General features: G+C 40.3%; 1 protein-coding gene across 5 annotated transcripts in view; it reads right to left on the bottom strand.

Annotated features, from left to right (window-relative positions):
- Positions 1 to 21,345, bottom strand: part of ca14 (carbonic anhydrase XIV) — a 62,609-nt gene that overhangs the window by 19,555 nt on the left and 21,709 nt on the right. For all 5 annotated transcript variants that reach the window (XM_079895313.1, XM_079895314.1, XM_079895315.1 and 2 more), the window contains exons 5-8: positions 19,246 to 19,341; positions 19,081 to 19,147; positions 18,771 to 18,928; positions 9,863 to 9,989 (exon numbers count right to left, since the gene is read on the bottom strand). In XM_079895313.1, coding sequence (XP_079751439.1) covers positions 9,863 to 9,989; positions 18,771 to 18,928; positions 19,081 to 19,147; positions 19,246 to 19,341 — 448 coding nt within the window. The remainder of the gene's footprint in view (positions 1 to 9,862; positions 9,990 to 18,770; positions 18,929 to 19,080; positions 19,148 to 19,245; positions 19,342 to 21,345) is intronic.

Here is a 21,345-nt window from a genome sequence, read left to right as displayed (position 1 = left end):
AGATTTTATTACCGCCCTCCCGCCCTCCCAGGGCAACACGGTTGTTTTGACCGTGGTGGACCGGTTCTCGAAGGCGGCTCATTTCATTCCCTTGCCCAAATTGCCGTCAGCCAAGGAGACAGCGGTTGCCGTCATTGACCACGTCTTTCGTTTACATGGCCTTCCGATTGACGTGGTCTCTGACAGGGGTCCCCAGTTTGTGTCCAAATTCTGGCAAGAGTTCTGTAAATTACTGGGCGCGACTGTTAGCCTGTCCTCTGGGTTTCACCCTCAGAGCAATGGCCAGACCGAGAGAGCCAACCAGGATTTAGAGAGAATGTTACGGTGTTTGGTTTCCAAGAATCCGACTTCCTGGTGTCAACAACTGTCTATGGTGGAGTACGCCCACAATACGTTACCAGTGTCATCCACGGGCCTTTCTCCGTTTGAAGGTAGTGTAGGATACCAGCCACCTGTTTTTCCCAGTCTGGAATCTGAAGTCGCGGTTCCCTCCGCACACGCCTTTGTCCAGAGGTGCCACCGCACCTGGACTAGAGCCCGTGAGACTCTACTCCAGGTGGGGGCGCGCACTAAGGCTAACGCCGATCGCCACCGGTCTAAGCCTCCCGTTTACATCGTCGGTCAAAAAGTGTGGCTTTCTACTAAGAACATTCCTCTCCGTTCCGTCTCGAATAAGTTAGCACCCAAATTTATTGGCCCGTTCACTGTCACCAAGATTATTAGTCCGGTGGCAGTCCGCCTCAACCTTCCTCCAGCGTACAGGAGGATACACCCCGTGTTCCATGTCTCCAAAATTAAGCCTGTGTTTCGATCAGCAATTAATCCGCCTGTACCGGTTCCCCCACCGCCGCGTCTTGTAGATGGGGAACCGACGTATTCGGTTAACCGTATTCTGGACACCAGGCGGAGGGGACGAGGATTCCAGTACTTGGTGGACTGGGAGGGTTACGGTCCGGAGGCGAGGAGTTGGGTTCCTGCGAGAGACATACTAGATCACTCCCTTATTGATGATTTCCATCGACAGGTAAGGGAGTCTGGGGACGCCAGGAGGCGTCCCTAGGAGGGGGGGTACTGTCACGGTTCATGAGTGCGCTGCTTCCTGCTTGTCTCGTGCATTTGTTATTGTTGTCTGTGTGCCATGTGCGTGTGTGTGTGGGTGTCACCGTATTAATTATCAGTTAATCACATCATCCGCAATCAGCTCAGCGCCAGCTGTCACTCATCTCCTGTTCCTTTAAAAGACTCACTGAATCCTTCTCTCATTGTCAGATCGTTGGTCGATGTTTGTGCCGTGTTTCCCGTTTGAGTTGGTGTCTTCCTGGAGTCCTGTGCTGTTTGTTCTTCGTGTCTGGTTCCTGTCTTCACCTTCACGCCGTTTCACCGCCGGATTCATCACGACCATCTAAGTCCCTGCGTCACCCTGCTACAGCCGTCTGACCCTCACGATCTGCCTGAGTCTACTTCTGTTCTGAGTGTTAATAAACGTACTTTCTTGAGATCGCCTGCATTTGCTTCCTTTTTTCCCAGCACGTCATGACAATTTCAATTCATTCAGGTAATACGTTTTACAACCAAATAGATTATTATGCCACAATAACACTACTACAAAATATAACATTACCAGTTGTTGTTTTACATAAACCTTAATTTATACATTTGATGAATGAGCACCGGCCAACCCGCAGTAATTTGAGTATTGCACAGAAGAAGATCCGTCAATGTGCATTTGATGATTGTTTGTGTTCAGATATTCAGTAGTGGATATCAGTGCGAGCACATGTGAAGAGTTTTCACTGTCAGTGGTTCCTGCTGTGTTTTGATACTGTTCAAATAGCACAAATAAGAGTCGGGACAACAGTGTTCTTCTTTTGGTTTACTGCGGAATATGAATTACCAAACTTTGTGAACACAGGTATTTTGGGCAATGAACTGGCCAACCAAAATCAAACCCAGAGTTAATCTCTAGACTGGCCAAATACAATTCAACACACTACAGTTCCTTTTACATGCATTTGAACGCAAACCTCTGCAGGTTCACTTTGTTTCGACATTGTCTAATAATCCAAATGTAGTTGTATACGTTATTATTATACAAAGCAAAGGACATGCAATGATATTTGGGCTACAGCTGCCTAGTCTCTTCTATGTTTGTTGCAGAGATATCTAATTATGATAATAATAATAATCATTTAAATTCAATATCTATCTAAATATTAAAAATGTTATTGTATTGTTATATATGCTATATATGATCCGAAGTAACTAGTAAATTGCTACTTGAGTAGATTTTTCATTAGATACTTTTTTACTCTTACTCAAGTCCTCATGAAATCAAAATTGACCATACTTACTTTGTCAGCACACATCTTACTGGTCTTAGGGTGAACAATTTATCTGTGCACATTATTACACAGAAAAAATAGTTTGTCATGGTAATCTTTCATCAAAATCTGAAAAGTTACTTCCGGTCAGGAATGTCGTTCCTTCTCCGATGACGTCAGTTTGACGGCTTGGGTTGAAAACACTTAACCACTCTCCTCCAACTGTTAGTCTGCTAAGAGTGAGAGATGGAGAGGAGGTGCGCTGAAGTAAAACCCTCAATTCAATATTCCGCACTGAAGAAAAATTGGTAACACTTTATATTACGACCCGCAAACAACTGCGTAAGTAAACCGAAATTACAGTGTACGTTTCTGTAATTATAGTGTACTTCCGTGTAGGTATAAGGGAACAATATGTTAAGTTTTGGGTAATAAAGGGGTAACAAGCAGATATACAACCTGCAAAGAACTTCGTAAGTAAACCGAAATTACGGTGTACGTTTCTGTAATTATAGTGTACCTCCGTGTAGGTATAAGGGAACAATATGTTAAGTTTTGGGTAATAAAGGGGTACAACCAGATATACAAGCAAATTATTTATAATGTAATTATTTTAAAACTAACAGGTACCTATTCTGTATATATTCCAGGCAAAAATTGTATACGTCTGTTGTATAGAAAAGTTTTTATCACATTTCTGGCAAAATATGTTCTTGTGCAATGTAGTTACAGGGTAATTTTGACATCTGTGGGTTGTAAATTAAACTTTTTGGCAATGCTATTTATTGGCTTTTCTTACTAAACTACTTAACGTTAAGCCAAAAAAAATAGTTTTTGCTATGATTTTAATTTAAAACGTACCATGTAGTACTTATACTTACCTTATCACATTGTATTGCAATGACACTTAAATGTCAGGGCAAATATACTGTGTAATTAAAAAAAAATTTTTTATTTTTTTTTAATAAGAGTACCTTTCTCTGTAATTACTGTGCAAATAGTGTTGTTTCGTATTGTTACATATACTGTAAGTAGTGTTTGTTACCCGTTTCAACTGTGTATTTACAGGGTAAGTGTAACTCCTGCGGGCTGTAAATTAAAGTGGCGCTTGTTACCCCTTGTTCTGTGTAGTTACAGGGTAAGTGTAACTCCTGTGGGCTGTAAATTAAAGTGGCGCTTGTTACCCCCTTGTTCTGTGTAGTTACAGGGTAAGTGTAACTCCTGCGGGCTGTAAATTAAAGTGGCGCTTGTTACCCCCTTGTTCTGTGTAGTTACAGGGTAAGTGTAACTCCTGCGGGCTGTAAATTAAAGTGCCGCTTGTTACCCCCTTGTTCTGTGTAGTTACAGGGTAAGTGCAGTAAATATACAATAAAGGATCCAATTTAATTTCTGACTTTTATTTTACAAAAAAATGTCAAAACACTTTTTCATCTTAATAAAACATTATCTTTTCTACAGTATATTCAAACAACAAAGTAACACATTATACCCCCCCCCCCCCCTTTTTATTTGCGTCCCTTGCTTTTCTTCTTCTTTCTTTTCTTGCTTTTCTTTTTCTTAACTTCCACTGGGGACTCTGAAGTTGAGGAGTTGATGGAGTCCCATTGGTCTTGCTGCACTGCAAAAATATGAATATACAGTATACATGCTCTTAGCAAGCTACACCTTCAATTTTAAGTTGTCGAACAATCCTCCACTCTAAACATTTTGTGCCACCTGATATTACTGTAGTAACTGTAATTTTGAAGAAAACACATTTTGGTGAAGTTTGAGTCAGATCATGGGGGGGTTGTGATATTTTATAGTGATAATGACTGTAGTGCAGCAGAAAATGTTTTTTAAAAAGGCATATTTGTTCTGACAGCAAAAAAAAAAAAAAAAAAAAAAAAAAGCATGAAACACAAACCTGAGGGCTGTGGCAATAGTTCAATAGTTTGGATTGAGCTGATCAACAAACGGACAGGGAACTACGTCATCACGTTGAAAGGTCACGCCTGCGCCGGCCGAAGTACCGCACCCCACTGTTTACAATGCGACCGTACGTAGGAGGATAATTCAAATAGTATTGTTTGCGATTATATAGAAATAGTATTCAGTGAATATGAATATGAATAGTATATGAATAACATTCTGATGAATATGAATAGTAGTTCAAATAGTATTGCCGGCGCAGGCGTGACCTTTCAACGTGATGACGTAGTTCCCTGTTCGTTTCTTGATCAGCTCAATCCGAACTATTGAAGGTAAAAAGTCTATAAATTATATATATATATTTTTTTAAATGACCTATCGTTTCGCTAGATAACAACCTCTTCTTCAGCTGTGATCGCGTACAGCCCGTTTAAACACTTAAAAGACTTCTGAAACTGCATTGATTTGGACTTAACGATGGTGACCAATGAAGTCCTTTGTAAATTTTCATTTTGGGGTGAACTAATCCTTTAACAAGTGCATTTATAATGTACAGTACCAGTGATGTTTAGTTCTTCAATTTGATGTTTTCAAAAATAGGAAAGTGGTCACAAGTATAAGCCCTGGAGGGCAGGAGTAAAATTTAAACGTCTAACCTCTCTTTCTTTCTTTCTTTCTTTCTTTCTTTCAAAGATAAGATTATCACTCTTAAAGCAGAGATCACCTTGCTCAAAGCTGCTGTCCCATCTGCAATGACACAAAGATATGCTGTTCCTATAGTGCCACAGCCCTCATGTTTGTGTTTCATGCTTTTTTGTTTTTTTGTTGCTGTCAGAACAACTATGCATTTTTTAAAAACATTTTCTGCTGCACTACAGTCATTATCACTATAAAATATCACAACCCCCCCATGATCTGCCTCAAACTTCACCAAAATGTGTTTTCTTCAAAATTAAACTTAACTTAAAATTGAAGGTGTAGCTTGCTAAGAGCATGTATATATATTCATATTTTTGCAGTGCAGCAAGACCAATGGGACTCCATCAACTCCTCAACTTCAGAGTCCCCAGTGGAAGTTAAAAAAAAGAAGAGCAAGAAAAGAAAGAAGAAGAAAAGCAAGAGAAGCAAATAAAGGGGGGGGGGGGTATAATGTGTTACTTTGTTGTTTGAGTATACTGTAGAAAAGACAATTGTTTTATTAAGATGAAAAAGTGTTTTGAAATGTTTTTGTAAAATAAAAGTCAGAAATTAAATTGGATCCTTTATTGTATATTTACTGCACTTACCCTGTAACTACACAGAACAAGGGGGTAACAAGCGACACTTTAATTTACAGCCCGCAGGAGTTACACTTACCCTGTAACTACACAGAACAAGGGGGTAACAAGCGCCACTTTAATTTACAGCCCGCAGGAGTTACACTTACCCTGTAACTACACAGAACAAGGGGGTAACAAGCTCCACTTTAATTTACAGCCCGCAGGAGTTACACTTACCCTGTAACTACACAGAACAAGGGGGTAACAAGCTCCACTTTAATTTACAGCGCGCAGGAGTTACACTTACCCTGTAACTACACAGAACAAGGGGGTAACAAGCGCCACTTTAATTTACAGCCCGCAGGAGTTACACTTACCCTGTAACTACACAGAACAAGGGGGTAACAAGCGCCACTTTAATTTACAGCCCGCAGGAGTTACACTTACCCTGTAAATTCACAGTTGAAACGGGTAACAAACACTACTTACTATGTAACAATACGAAACAACACTATTTGCACAGTAATTACAGAGAAAGGTAGGCTACTCTTATAAAAAAATAAAAAAAAATTTTTTTTTAATTACACAGTATATTTGCCCTGACATTTAAGTGTCATTGCAATACAATGTGATAAGGTAAGTACTAAGTACTACATGGTACGTTCTAAATTAAAGTCATAGCAGAAATTTTTTTTTTTGGCTAAACGTTAAAGGGGGGGTGAAATGCTATTTCATGCATACTGAGTTTTTTACACTGGTAAAGAGTTGGATTCCCATGCTAAACATGGACAAAGTTTCAAAAACTAAGTTGTACGTTTGAAGGAGTATTTTTGTTCCAAAAATACTCCTTCCGGTTTGTCACAAGTTTCGGAAAGTTTTTTTCGAGTATGGCTCTGTCTTACGTAAGATAGGGCGGAATTTCCTTATATGGGTCCTAAGGGCACTTCTCCGGTAAGATCGCGGCCACGCGCGCACTCGTAGACTAGAGCGAGAGAGTGAAAGCAGTTCGCCATCAAAGCGCCCTGCCCGGCTTTTGGGAAGTCAATGTCACCAAAGAAGTGTGTTTTTGGTTGCCAGGGCAAGACAACCCTGCACAGATTCCCAAAGAACCCAGCGTTAAGGAACCCGTGGATGGAGTTTGTTTTCCTGAGCATAAACGGAGTTGTGTAACTGTTAGACTGTTTGTTCCCTGCATTTCGACGATGATTGTTTTATAAACAAAGCCCATATCGACGGATTTGCAGATCGTCTAATGCTTAAGGATCGAGCAGTCACAATGATAAAGGTTCGCGGTCGTGCGTTGGAACCGGACGGTGAGTAAAACTGTTTGTTGAACAAATGTCTCTGTGTGTTGTCACTAGCTTGGCGCATTAGCACAGCTAAGCTTCCCACACGGCCCGCCCCCAGCCGCTCGGTTTTTTCCGGAAAGACTCGGTACAGTCTATCTTTCTGTTAAAAATTTAATAAAACAAAAGACTTTTTGGAGATATGAAGGATGCAGTATTACTCTATAGGTACTCAAGATTAACAGGAGATTGAGTGAAAATGAGCATTTCACCCCCCCTTTAAGTAGTTTAGTAAGAAAAGCCAATAAATAGCATTGCCAATGTTTTTCGAAATCAGCTGTTTATAAAATTGTTTCAGATAAATTTTTTATCATACTGTGCTTACATACAGCCACACATATATATATATATATATATATATATATATATATATATATATATATATATATATATATATATTTAATTTACAACCCACAGATGTCAAAATTACCCTGTAACTACATTGCACAAGAACATATTTTCCCAGAAATGTGATAAAAACTTTTATATACAACAGACGTATACAATTTTTGCCTGGAATATATTAACAGAATAGGTACCTGTTAGTTTTAAAATAATTACATTATAAATAATTTGCTTGTATATCTGGTTGTACCCCTTTATTACCCAAAACTTAACATATTGTTCCCTTATACCTACACGGAGGTACACTATAATTACAGAAACGTACACCGTAATTTCGGTTTACTTACGAAGTTCTTTGCAGGTTGTATATATCTGCTTGTTACCCCTTTATTACCCAAAACTTAACATATTGTTCCCTTATACCTACACGGAAGTACACTATAATTACAGAAACGTACACCGTAGTTTCGGTTTACTTACGCAGTTGTTTGCGGGTCGTAATATAAAGTGTTACCGAAAAATTATTTATATTTATATATTTAAGATTATTACTTTGACTTTTTCTTTGAGTAAATATTTATATTTATTATTTTGAATAATATATAAATATATGTATATATAAATATACACTATAAATAAATAGTAAATAATATATAGTACTTGTACTTTTACTTGAGTACAGTTTTTGGATACTGTACCCACCTTTGATAATGCTGCGTTCATGCCATGTCGTAATTACCGTAATGGTTCTGAACTTTAAAAAGCCTTCATGTGTGTGTAGAACTTGTAATTATAATGTGTAAACCAGTAATTTTCTGAGAGCTACAAATTTGTTCCACGTGGCCGCTGTACCACCTAACCATTTCAGATTAAAGGTGTGTTCGAAGGTGTGCAGACCGATCGGTGTATGATATCAAAGTACTGCAAGAGCGATTCGAAAGCATACTGTCATGATTCTGCCATCTAGTCCCTGTCTTTCTTTAGTCTTGAGGCAGGATCATGACAGACCCATGTTTTGTGTACAAGCACATGGCCATTTGTTTGGGCCATGTGCTTGTGGTGTCTCGTTACTTAACCCCGCCCCCTTGCTATCCTTGTTTAGTCATTATTGTTTCACCGTTATCACCTGTTGCCCTCTTCATTTGCTCCCTATTTAATCCCCTCATGTTTTCTGTCCTGTGTCGGTTCATTGTCAATCAATGTGTAACCTGCCTGTGTTTGTACCATTGCTGATAGTTCCTTGTCAAGTAAGAGTTTTTGTCTGAAGAGTTGTATGTAGTATATCCCAGTTCTTAGGTTGGTTATTGTCTTGCTTATTAGTCAGCCATCCTTACCTCTTTTTTACCCCCTCGTGGGCTTTGTTTTCCCTGTTTTCTGTTATAATAAACCTTGTGTGTTTGCATATTGTCTGCAATTGGGTTCATCCTTCCACCCCATGATACATACAGAGCTTTATTTACGGTAATTACAACATGGCGTGAAAGCAGCATAAGGTGAAAAAAATTTATACTAAAATGTATTTGAAATTTATGTTGTGCTAAGTACAAATACATTTACATGATGTACTTTTGGTGTACTAAACTGTTAAAGTCTGCTAAATTGGAACAACTAATTTTGTACTGAATGCACTTTAATTGTGCAGAAGTTGTGCTGAAGTCCAACTAAAGATATACTTAAGTATACTTCATTGTGCTAAAGTGGAACTATTGCAAGTACACTTTAGGTACAGTTTAAATATCTTGCATTTAAAGACTGATATTATACAGAGATCCTACAATCCTTCTTAATAAAGATATTAAAACACATTTTAGGCTTAATATAAAGAATATTGCACATATATAATGTGCATTGTGCAATAAAGAAATACTCCAAATAAAGTTTAATTATAATTTTATATCAGTAAGTCTTAAGTGATGTCAATAAATATGTTAATGGATTAGAAGTATACTATGAAATAAATGTATTTTAAATAGATTTTTTTTTTTTTTTTTTTTTTTTTTTTTTGGTGACCATGACAAATGGTGACAAATAGTTTTCCCTCAGCAAAGCTAGTTTCAGAGGACCACGGAAGCCATTTATTTTTTAGATTTTTTTTTGATGCTGTCGTTTTTGGAGCTTGACAGACATGATTGCTATGAACTGTTGTTGTTATGATATAAGAGTTGCATATACAGTACAGTCTTCAAACATTCTTTAGCATTGTTGAAAGAAAGTCTTTTTTTAATGAAAGAATGTAAATGATGACAGAATATGTGGGGGTGGGGGGCTGTCTGTTGATCATTTACCATGTAATACTGTTGTTTGTGTTGGAAACATTTGAAAATATCCTAAATTACTTCAAGTACTATTACATTTTCTTGCTTTTGTTACTTTGTGCTGCTCATCCCACTCAAACACACACACACACACACAAACACACACACACACACACACACACACACACACACACACACACATACACACACACACACACACACACACACACAGGCTCACGTGATTACAATAAACTCTGTGTTCACAGGCATTTTTGAAAAACTAATCAGCCATCATGTAAACAAAGAGCACAGCTCCATAATCCCCCACCCCCGACCCTATCCCCCCTCCCCCCTCCCCCCTCCCTCCTCCCTCCTCCCTCCTCCCTCCCTCTCTCTTTCTTTCATGCTTTCTCTCTTTCTCCTACCAGATATGAAAGAGGACAGGACAATTCTGTTGTTAAGTGGCTGGGTGGCACGATAGTTATCCTGGAGAACCATGGGCTCTGCTTCTTCTGCTTTGCTGGAGTACAACAGTGTCTCTAATTTCATTAGCTGAAGAGAAGAGAAGAGAAGAGAAGAGAAGAGAAGAGAAGAGAAGAGAAGAGAAGAGAAGAGAAGAGAAGAGAAGAGAAGAGAAGAGAAGATTAACACGTTTATTAAATACAATTCCTCTTCAATACATCACTGTTCACAAATTCCTCATTCGCATCACATTATCTCTTAGCCTTTTAGTATAAATCATTTTTAAAAAGACATTCTTTGAAAAATTAAAAACAAGTTGTCCTTTTTTAATACAACATAAAACTTCTCTTACACACCACTTTTCTCTAAAAGTCATTGTCACCTACTGTAGATGTGCACAAAACAGAGGAGTCATTGATAACTTTGTGATGAACTGGTTTAATGTGTGACGTCTCGTAACATCCAAACACCCGCTTCCCTTCCTGGTCTCCGACTCCCCACCTTGTCCATTTGCAAACATCCGGCTACCATACAAATATGAATATGTGCAACATACACATATTCTACATTATTTCCCTTTTTTTTTTTTTTTTTTTACTTTAACAAGTGCAATATAGAAATAAACACTAACAACATGTAGCACGTGCTCCCATCTATTATGAACAACAGCGTGCTGTGTAAGCAATCAGTGTGTAACAAAGTCTTTGAACCTTGAATTTGGCTTGGACACCATTCCTGATCGAGTGACAACAAGTGAAGCTGGATTCTCTTGCCTGAAACTGTCCCTGTTTTGTGGTGACAGCATGTCACATCCATTTTTTGGAGTGTCATGTAGCACCGCAGCACATGGGCTTGCTTAGGGTTCTGGAAAGATCATGAGCACGGACGTGGTGATGGTAGGACAGTGTGATTCAGTTACTCGTAGAAGTTGACGGCGGTTCCTTACATAGGTCTTACCATGAGACTGGACAATATAACTGTTGAGTTGGAGGGCATTTCCCGAAACCGTGGCCAGTTTGTCAAACCCACAGGTCGTCTCCATGCGTACCGTCTGCCCAGGCTCCAGAGGCGAAAGGCGTCTGGCAGATTTGTCATGGCTTATCCTTCCTTTTTGTCTGAGTGTGAATAAAGCAGCCTGAACATTAGTCTCAACTCTCTGTGTGAGCTGGGATGGTACCATGGGGATCAGAGACTTGGTGCGTCGGGACAGTGGACATTGCGCTGGAGAAGGCATGCCAGCTCTGGGTGTGTTTCGCAGGTTGAGCAAGGCTGCATGAATGTCAGAACCATCACATTCACATTTTTCTAGGAGATGCTTTACAGACCTGAAAACACGCTCCATTGGACCACTTGACCTAGGGTAATTGGGACAACTTGTGACATGCTGAAAATCCCACTTCTGACACCATGTAGATGTGCACAAAACAGAGGAGTTGTTTGATAACTTTGTGATGAACTGGTTTAATGTGTGACCTCTCGTAGTATCCGAACACCCGCTTCCCTTCCCTTCATCTCTACTAGTGTCTTTTGTATAGAAATCACCAATTCTTCTGGCTTTAAAACCTTCTCTGCCCCACTTTAATCCTCCTGATAACTCTGGAAGCCATTGACATACTGCATATCATTCACTCTTACTCCAATTTACTTTAGCAGTGGATGCCTTTTCATATACCTCTATGCTTTTTATAAGATTATTGACATCTACAGTACATGTCCACTTAAAAATACTAATAGCTCAATTCTATTACAATTAGAATAATTCGGTACCATAATACAGGTACACAAGTCTGATCACTATGAATAATTTTGTTCAGATAGCATTTCATCCGGTTCTCTAAATATTTGGTTAAAATGTTGTAATCCATAAATAAAAGACAAACATGTCTCCAAGTATTCAAAAATCCTTAATCCCCTTTTTTAGGTAACAGGGATAATCCTGCTCATTTGAATTAATTAATCATTTTCAAAACAAACACTCTTTTGATACTTCATAAAAATCTTTTCCCAAAACGTTCCAAAAATGACAAAAGAAATCGTCTCCGGTTACTTGACTGTAACCCTGTTCATTGAGAAGCGGGAAATGAGATGCTGGCACTGATTTAAGCGCTATGGGAAAACATCTTTGTTTGACCGGTTGTGAACACGTGTGGCAAACACGGCAAGAGTTTGGCTTAAATAAACTCTGATGATGATGTCATTGGAATGCACACGTCAGAGGCTATAAATAGATGTGATACAGGTGCACTTTTAGGTCACTTTTTCTGAAGAACCTCCTGAACATGCCCCCAGTGCAGCAATGCAGCGCAGCATCTCATTCCCGCTTTTTCAAGGAATAGGGTTACACTCAAGTAACCTGAGACGTTCCCTTTCAAATGCTACTCTCAATGCTGCGCTGATTTAAGCGCTATGGGAACGAGAATACCAACGCCTTCGCTCTGGAAGTGTCTGGACCCCTCAAGGTTGTGTAGTGTGTGCGCACAAACACGTGAAAGGCCTCATACATGAGTTTGGGATGTCGACTCAAAGACGTGTGAGCCTGGAGTAACATGGACATCCAAACTATAGAATGTCATAAATGTGTGTGGAGAGGACCAGCCTGCCGCATCACATACTTGCTGCAAGGGGGCGCTTCTTGCTAAAGCCCTGGAGAATGCAACCCCCCTAGTAGAATGAGCCCTAACGCCCGGAGGTGAAGCTTGACCACACGCCTCATAGGCTAGGGTGATGGCATCCCTCACTCAATGCGACATAGTCTGCTGTGTGGCGGCCACCCCCAGGTTACAGCCCCCATGACAAATTAACAGCTACTCTGACTTATGCCACTGGCTAGTGCTGTGGACGTAAATTTGAAATGCTACGGCGTAGTAAACGACGGAGGACAGAAGGCTTCGAGAATGACCGGATGCACGGTCGAAAATGGAACTTTGGGAAGATAGTCGGGGTGAGGGTGCAAAGTAGTCTTGACCAGTCCAGGGGCAAAGTCTAAACAGGATGGCAAAACCGATAGAGCCTGTCGATGAGATAGCCATAAGGAAAACCATTTTTAGAGTCAGAAGCTTGACTGGCACTTATTCTAGTGGTTCAAAGGGGTTGTTGACTAGCCCTTCAAGTACCATGGCTTAGTCCCATGAGGGAACTTTCACTCTGTTGGGTGGTCTCAGTCGCCTAGCTCCACGAATGAAGTGGGCGATTAGAGGGCGTTTACCCATTGAAACCCTGTCCATAAGAACGTGGCAAGCCAAAATGGGGTCACAAATTCTCTGAGAGGAGCAGGACATATGCCTGTTGATAACTTTTCCTGCAGAAACTCTAGCACCGGAACAATCTTATTCCGCTGGAAGTCCAGCATCTCTTAGCTGGTCTCTCTCAGGGGCCAAACATGAAGGTTCCAAAGTTCAGACCGGGGATGGAATATCATCCACTGTGCCTGAGATAGAAGGTCCCTCCTGTTCGGTATTACCCATGGCGAACCGTCGAGGAGGGATATAATTTCCAAGAACCAAACTATCTCCCAACGAGGCGCTATCAGCAAGAGGCAAGACCCTTGTTGACGACCTTGGCCAGGACTACTGAGAGCAGAGTGATTGGTGGAAACGCAAAAAGGCGCTTTCTGGGCCATGCAAGTAGTAAAGTGAGAAGTAAAGGGGACATTGCGTGTTCATTAGTGTTTCCTGTGAAGCGAAGAGGTCCACCTCTGCTTCGTGAAATCTTTCCTAGATCTGAATGACTACATCGAGTTGGAGCTTCCAATCCCTGTGTGTCACCTCCCATCTGGACAGTAAACCTGCTGCAACATTTGTGCTTCCAGGAATGTATCGTCATGACGGACAGGAACTTAAAGCAGAATCTGCTGCGCTAGTTTGTTCAAACGGCGCAAACACAGTCCGCCTTGGCAATTTTATGTAGGCGACTACTGCAGTGTTGTCCACCCGCACTAGGACATAATAGCCTTATTGGTGGAGGAAGTAACTGGTGGAGGAAGTACTTCAGGCTCATAAATACAGCCATCAGTACGAGGCAATTGATGTTCCAATCAAGAGGACAATTTCTCCAGATCTCTTGGGCTGGACGGCTATCTAAGACCGTAGCCCTTATTTGCCTCTGGGGATTGGGCCTTGGATGAAATCCTCTGGCTCTGAGCCACAGCTGAAATGGTCTCATGTGCAGTCCCAAAGGTATCACTGTGGACACGGCTGCCATAAGACCTAGAACTCTTTGAAAGTGATGGAAAGTAATTTTCTGAGCTAGCCTAAGCTACCTTCTCCTCATCACATAGTCCAGTATTAAAACGTCTAGAGTAAAAATCAACTGCAAGTTTTCAAATTTCATTTGGATTGTCCATAATTGTCCCATCTGGACGTCTTAAAGCACAGGATTATGCTCCACATTTTGCTCAAAAAAAAAAAAAAAAAAAGTGCTAGAATATAGTACATATCCTTGATTGAACAAAAATGTGACCTTATTAATGCATTTTAACTTGTTCTTGCAATAGATGTTTAAATTTTAGCTGCTTCTTACTTAACACTTTTATTGATTCCTTCTTCATTGTCCAGCAACATCTTTTCCATTTCTCCCATTTCACATTGCAAATTTTGAACTGTATTTATAGCTTTTTATATTTGAGACTCATAACTTTGACAAAAAAAAAAAAATATGTGCCTTTCAAACCTCCCACCATTGACTTTTATCAATGTGTCAATTTTTTTTTATCATTATTTGTCAATTATTTTTCTGTAACCTCCATTTATCCAAAAGATGAGTAAAACTCTTACAAAATAACATTATATTATAAATTCTTATTAAAATGCCAATAATACTGCAATCTAAAAGTTGTTTTTTATTATATAGTAGTTTATCTATAGTTACCATATCTATAGTTACTCAGAGAAACCACTAGGAATGATAGCAGCATTAATCACTCTATTATTAAAAGACTTACTCATAAATCCTGTCTAATATAGCCCCCTTAAAGGGATAGTTCACCCTAAAATTAAAATTATATCATTTACTCACCGTCAAGTTGTTCCAAACATGTATAAATTTCTTTCTTCTTCTGAACACAAAAGACGTTATTTTGAAGAATGTAGGAAACCAAACAGTTGATGGACCCCATTGCCTTCCATAGTATTTTCCATACTATGGAAGGCAATGGAGTCCATCAACTGTTTTAGCTAACCATATTCTTCTAAATATATATGTTTCTGTTCAGCAGAAGAAAGAAATTAATACATGTTTGGAACAATTTGAGTGTGAGTAAGTGATGACAGAAATTTTTTTGGGTGAACTATTATTTTATCTTATTTCTTACTTTGAAAACTGCATACTGATCTGACATCTCAGATCATTATCTAGTCTCGTGTAAACTTCATTTAGCCAAGGCTGCAAAGCCGACTCTGTGTTTCAAATATGTTAGACCTATCACTTCTGCCACTAAAGATTGCTTTATCAATAATATTCCTGATCAGTTTCATCATCTCAGCATCCCAGATAGCTGAACAGAAACTTTTAACTCTCTCTTTTCCAGCACTTTAGACACAGTTGCTCCGTTGCGTTTAAAGAAGATTAAAGAAAATAGTCCAACGCCGTGGTACAACGAGCACACTCAGGCCCTTAAGAGAGCAGCCAGAAAAATGGAGCGCAACTGGAAGAAAACAAAACTAGAGGTATTTCGCATTTCATGGAAAGAGAGCTCGATTGCATACAGAGAGGCCTTAAAAGCTGCTAGATCTGCTTATTTTTCAAACCTATTAGAAGAAAATAAACATAATCCTAGGTATTTATTTGAAACGGTGGCTAAACTAACGAAAAAGAAAGCTTCAAGCACCAAAGTTTCCAAGCAACACAGCAGTAATGACTTTATGAACTTCTTCACTTATAAGATTGATAATATCAGGGAGAAAATTATAACTATGCAACCGTCTACTACAGTATCGCATCAGGCAGTGCATTGTAGTCTCCCTGAGGAAAAATTTGATTCGTTCGTTGCTATAGAAGAGGAAGAATTTACTAAACTCGTTAAATCATCTAAATCTACAACATGTATGTTAGACCCTATACCGACTAAGCTACTGAAAGAAATACTTCCAGAGGTCATAGATCCTCTTCTTAATATCATTAATTCATCTTTGTCTCTAGGATACGTACCAAAAACCTTTAAGCTGGCTATGATTAAACCGCTTGTTAAAAAACCGCAACTTGATCCTACAGAATTAGTCAATTACAGGCCGATCTCAAATCTACCTTTTCTGTCAAAGATATTAGAAAAAGCAGTATCTTCACAACTGTGTTCCTTTCTTGAAAGAAATGATATCTGCGAGGATTTTCAGTCAGGATTTAGACCGTACCATAGTACCGAGACGGCTCTCGTTAGAGTCACAAATGATTTGCTCTTATCATCCAATCGTGGTTGTGTCTCACTATTAGTGTTACTCGATCTTAGTGCTGCATTTGATACTATCGACCACAACATTCTTTTAAATAGACTCGAAAATTATGTTGGCATTAGTGGAATTGCACTAGCATGGTTTAAATCATACTTATCTGACTGTTATCAGTTTGTAGCAGTAAATGAAGAGATGTCTCATCGATCACAAGTTCAGTATGGCGTACCACAAGGCTCAGTACTAGGACCGCTGCTTTTCACTCTGTACATGCTACCATTAGGAGATATCATTAGGAAACATGGAATTAGCTTTCACTGTTATGCCGACGATACTCAGCTCTATATTTCTTCAAAACCTAACGAAACTTACCAATTCACAAAATTAACGGAATGCATAGCGGATATAAAAAATTGGATGACTCGTAATTTCCTACTTCTAAATTCTGAAAAAACAGAGTTTCTAATTATTGGACAAAAAACGTCCTCACGTAATAACCTAGAATACTGTCTAACACTTGATGGCTGCTCTGTTAAGTCTTCGTCGTCGTCTGCATTTTTCCATCTTAAAAATATATCTAAATTACGTCATATGCTCTCATTGACAAATGCGGAACAATTAGTTCATGCGTTCATGACCTGTTCATCAACTGTTTGGTTTCCTACATCAGCACAAAGAGTGCATCGCTTGCCTAGGCCGTGCCCACACAGAGGCTACACTCACAGAGACCAGCTTTTCTCACTGCAGGAGCATTTCATAATTTCAGTCATGGATCCCAGGGATGGTTCAGCTCTGTCAGCTGCCCCATGGCCAATTCAGTTGAGTAGAGACCTCCTCTTCCAAGCAGGGGGGACAGTTTGGCATCCCCAACCTGACTTGTGGAGCCTCCATCTATGGCCACTCAACGGGAGCCTTCTCTTCTTTCCCATACGCTCCTATAGCAGGGCAATCAATTGGGGAAAATGGCTTGGTCGTCAAGTTCGAATCTGCCTTGTCCCCACATGGTTCCATCCTGGGACCTGTCCACAGTTCTGAGGGCACTCCGATGACCTGCACTACTGCAGTTTCTGTAAGAAGCTCATGTTCCCATAGAAGCAGTCATTGTGCTGATACCTGCACTTGGGACTACACATGTGCTAGACCAACTTGAAATATTTTAGCCTTATTTGAGCACAAGAACAAAAAAAAAAAAAAAAAAAAAGGTATCAGACAGTTCATGTCAGATTTGGTTGCTGATTTGAAATATATTTTTTAAATGAGAGTTTTTGAGATTTCTGAATTTCCCCATTCAAGAAGTTAGAGGTTGGACTTGCATGTCCGATATAGCTGCTCTGAGTCATTGCAAATATGACCACCAAGTGAACTGACTTTCATTGAAAGGGACTTTGCTCTAAGTTAACATTTAAATAGTCTTGTTTCAGCTGTTTACTGTAAGCTGGTTCACTGAAGCATGCTATCAGACTTTTTGTCTCCCTCCTCCTCAGCACCACCTGCCTAATTTGGCTTACATGGGATTTATTTATGACTAATTACATGATAGCCGCAGCATTTCTGTGGGTGTCTTTCTACACTGAACAAAATTATAAACGCAACACTTTGGCTGAACTCAAAGATCTAAGACTTCTTCTTATGTACACAAAAGGCCTATTTCTCTCAAATGTTGTTCACAAATCTGTCTAAATCTGTGTTAGTGAGCACTTCTCCTTTGCCGAGATAATCCATCCACCTCACAGGTGTGGCATATCAAGATGCTGATTAGACAGCATGATTATTGCACAGGTGTGCCTTAGGCTGGGCTCAATAAAAGACCACTCTAAAATGTGCATTTATCACACAGCACAATGCCACATATGTCGCAAGTTTTGAAGGAGCGTGCAATTGGCATGCTGACTGCAGGAATGTCCACCAGAGAATTGAATGTTCATTTCTCTACCATGCCCATGCCCTGTTATGGCATGGGCAGGCGTATGTTATGGACAATGAACACATCATTTTATTGATTTTGAATGCACAGAGATACCGTGACGAGATCCTGAGGCCCATTGTTGTGCCATTCATCCACGACCATCACCTCATGTTAAAGCATGATAATGCACAGCCCCATGTTGCAAGGATCTGTACACAATTCATGGAAGCTGAAAACATCCCAGTTCTTGCATGGCCAGCATACTCACCAGACATGTCACCCATTGAGCATGTTTGGGATGCTCTGGATTGGTGTATACAACAGCGTGTTCCAGGTCCTGCCAATATCCAGCAACTTCGCACAGCCATTGAAGAGGAGTGGACCAACATTCCACAGGCCACAATCAACAACCTGATCAACTCTATGCGAAGGAGTTATGTTGCACTGCGTGAGGCAATTCTTGAGATAAATTGTTATATTCATATTACTGGATGAATATAACAATTTATCTCAAGAATTGTCATGACTAAACTACTGAATATGAAAAGTTAGCATTGCTTGAGCTTTCACACAGTCTCTCTGTACCTGTGAATGAGAGATTTTCACCCTTTCACTGAAGATGGTCCAGAGGACACTCTGGTGGCAGGGTGGAGTGGTGAGTGAGCCATTGTAGCGGAAATATTGGCTGAGGTTGTCAGGCAGCAGTGACTGTATGTCAAATGCAGGGATAGCCACCTTCTGGCCTGAAAAAAATCAAACAAATATTAAAAGTTGTAAACATTTTAATGAAAATGTATGTCTTGTATGTTGATTTACAAAGTAACCCAAAAGGCTGAAGCACGATAATCACACATGTATACAGTAGATATACTCGCACATGTACACAAATACATGCCTGCATATCTGATGCTGCCCAGATAGTTGAGAATACTACCGTATGCCTGATTAATCTCTTCACCTGCCTGAAAAACAAACAACTGAATGAGATAAAGTTTGAGTGGTAATATATATATATATATATATACTACATGCATATAGGCTTTGTTTAAAGAGAAATCACCTCAATTAGAATCCCTAACACAGCCAGGCCATTTTCTTGGGTCACAGCTTCAGACATATTAGCATAAACCTCTGCATTGTAATGGACAATATGGAGCTGAGAGAAAAGAGAGAGTGTGTGTTCAGGTTATAATATATTTAGGCAGCTTACATAAGACATGTTTTCTTTCATAGGTTCGCTCAATGTTGTGAAGTAGCTGACACTATAGAATGGTGCAAGTATGACATCACTTTGTAGGCCAAAACTCGGAATCAAGTTAGCATTTTAGCATATCACATCATCCTGAAGTCAATGGGTTTTTGGTTAAATGGCTGAAATGAACGTGGTTCTATATAGTGTCAACTACTGATACAGCATTGAGTGTACCTATGAAAGTGATCATCTCTGTTACATATGTAACCTTGGTTCACTTAATGGGGAACAAGACACTGCGTAGCTGACCATGCTACTTTGTTAAAGCTTTCTTTCTTCATTGAAATCTGAGGAGTGATTTGCACATGTGTGTATATAGCCCTAGTGTTTCCTGTGTTTGTTATTGTTGTCAGATCAGGACAAGGACTCAGTCTGCAGGCACCAAAAAAAAAAACAGGTTCTAAACTGAGACCATTTCAAAAAGGCAACAAAATGGCTGTCAACAATCCAGACCAGAACTCAACAATCCAGACAGGAACAATCTCAGTGGAACTTCCGTGGTAGCATTCATCTAGCGTAGATGAACGTAACGGCTGAAGAGCCAAAACAAGGCGGTGTAGTGCAGGGGAGGGCACTGTTGAGGCGGGGGGCTGGCGGCACTCAGGCGGCACGTGAACGTGAAGCAGGGTGGAGACAAAGACAATCCACGATCAGAGATCGAGAGCGCAACCAGGGCTGAATGCAGTGGGGAACAAAACTGCCAAAGTATCCCACAGGACAGGGCAGAACACAAGACAATGAGGCTGGACTCCAACAAGACAAGGCAGAACACGACACAATGAGGCTCAAACATACGCTTGCACAAACAACAATCTGGCACAAGACAGCACACTAGAGGAAACTAAATAGGGGACTAAAGGAATAAATTGATACAGAACAGATGGAAGGAGTGAAACAATAACGAGGTATTGAATGGAATAACAAGGGGGTGGGATAAGATGCCACGATAACAGAGAAGCACATGGTGAACTGTCAAATTGAACCCACGTAGTCCAAACCAACACAAAGACAAAGACAGGGAAAAAATGGGCAGATCAGCCCAAGGACATGACAGTTGTCAGTTGTTTCTGTGCTCAGTTCGACTTGTGTTTTGTTTTCTGGTCTTTAAGTTAATTGTATTTTTTGTTACTTTAATAAAACTCTGCATCAGATTCACCCACATTACAAAACAGCAGACCAAGAAATGGATACAGCAGAGGAGCTCTTGTACCTTTGTCATAACATTCCAAAACTCTCAAGTTCAGTGGTTCTTCCCCTGTTGTTAATGCTTCCCATAGTGGTTTCCACCATCCTGTGTGTGGGCCATGCACACATAACCGTTGGACACCCATGTCCTGAGAAGGTGGTATCTGCATCTGGACTCTCTACCAGAGTCATGGAGGCCCTTTCTGCTTGAAGCAGACTGTCTCTGAGTTCCCAGTGTTTCCTGACTGTTTTGTCACAGCTAGCCCTGCTTGCTCCACCAAGATGGTCTCCAGCTTTGCTGTAGTTTCCTGTTCCGCCTACACTGCCCTGGTGATCTTCTACAGCACTCTGGTGGTCTTCTGCTTCGCCTGCACTGCCCTGCTGATCTTCTACGGCACTCTGGTGGTCTCCTGTAGCACTCTGGTGGGCTTCTGCTTCACGTGCACTGCCCTTTTATTTTCTACGGCACTCTGGTGGTCTCCTGTAGCACTCTGGTGGGCTTCTGCTTCGCCTGCACTGCCCTGGTGATCTTCTACGGCACTCTGGTGGTCTCGTGTAGCACTCTGGTGGTCTTCTGCTCCGTCTGTGCTGCCCTGGTGATCTTCTGCTCTGCCTGTGCCACCCTGGTGGTCTCCTGCGCCCCTCTAGTGTTCCTTACTTTAATTGATCTAGGAGCCTATCTTCTATTAATATCCCAGAATGGAACTACTTATTTCGTAAAAA

This window comes from Squalius cephalus (assembly GCF_949319135.1).
Source record: "Squalius cephalus genome assembly, chromosome: 15".
Lineage (NCBI taxonomy): Eukaryota > Metazoa > Chordata > Actinopteri > Cypriniformes > Leuciscidae > Squalius > Squalius cephalus.
The sequence above is the reverse complement of the archived record's forward strand: the minus strand, read 5'-3'. Positions and strand labels throughout refer to the sequence as shown.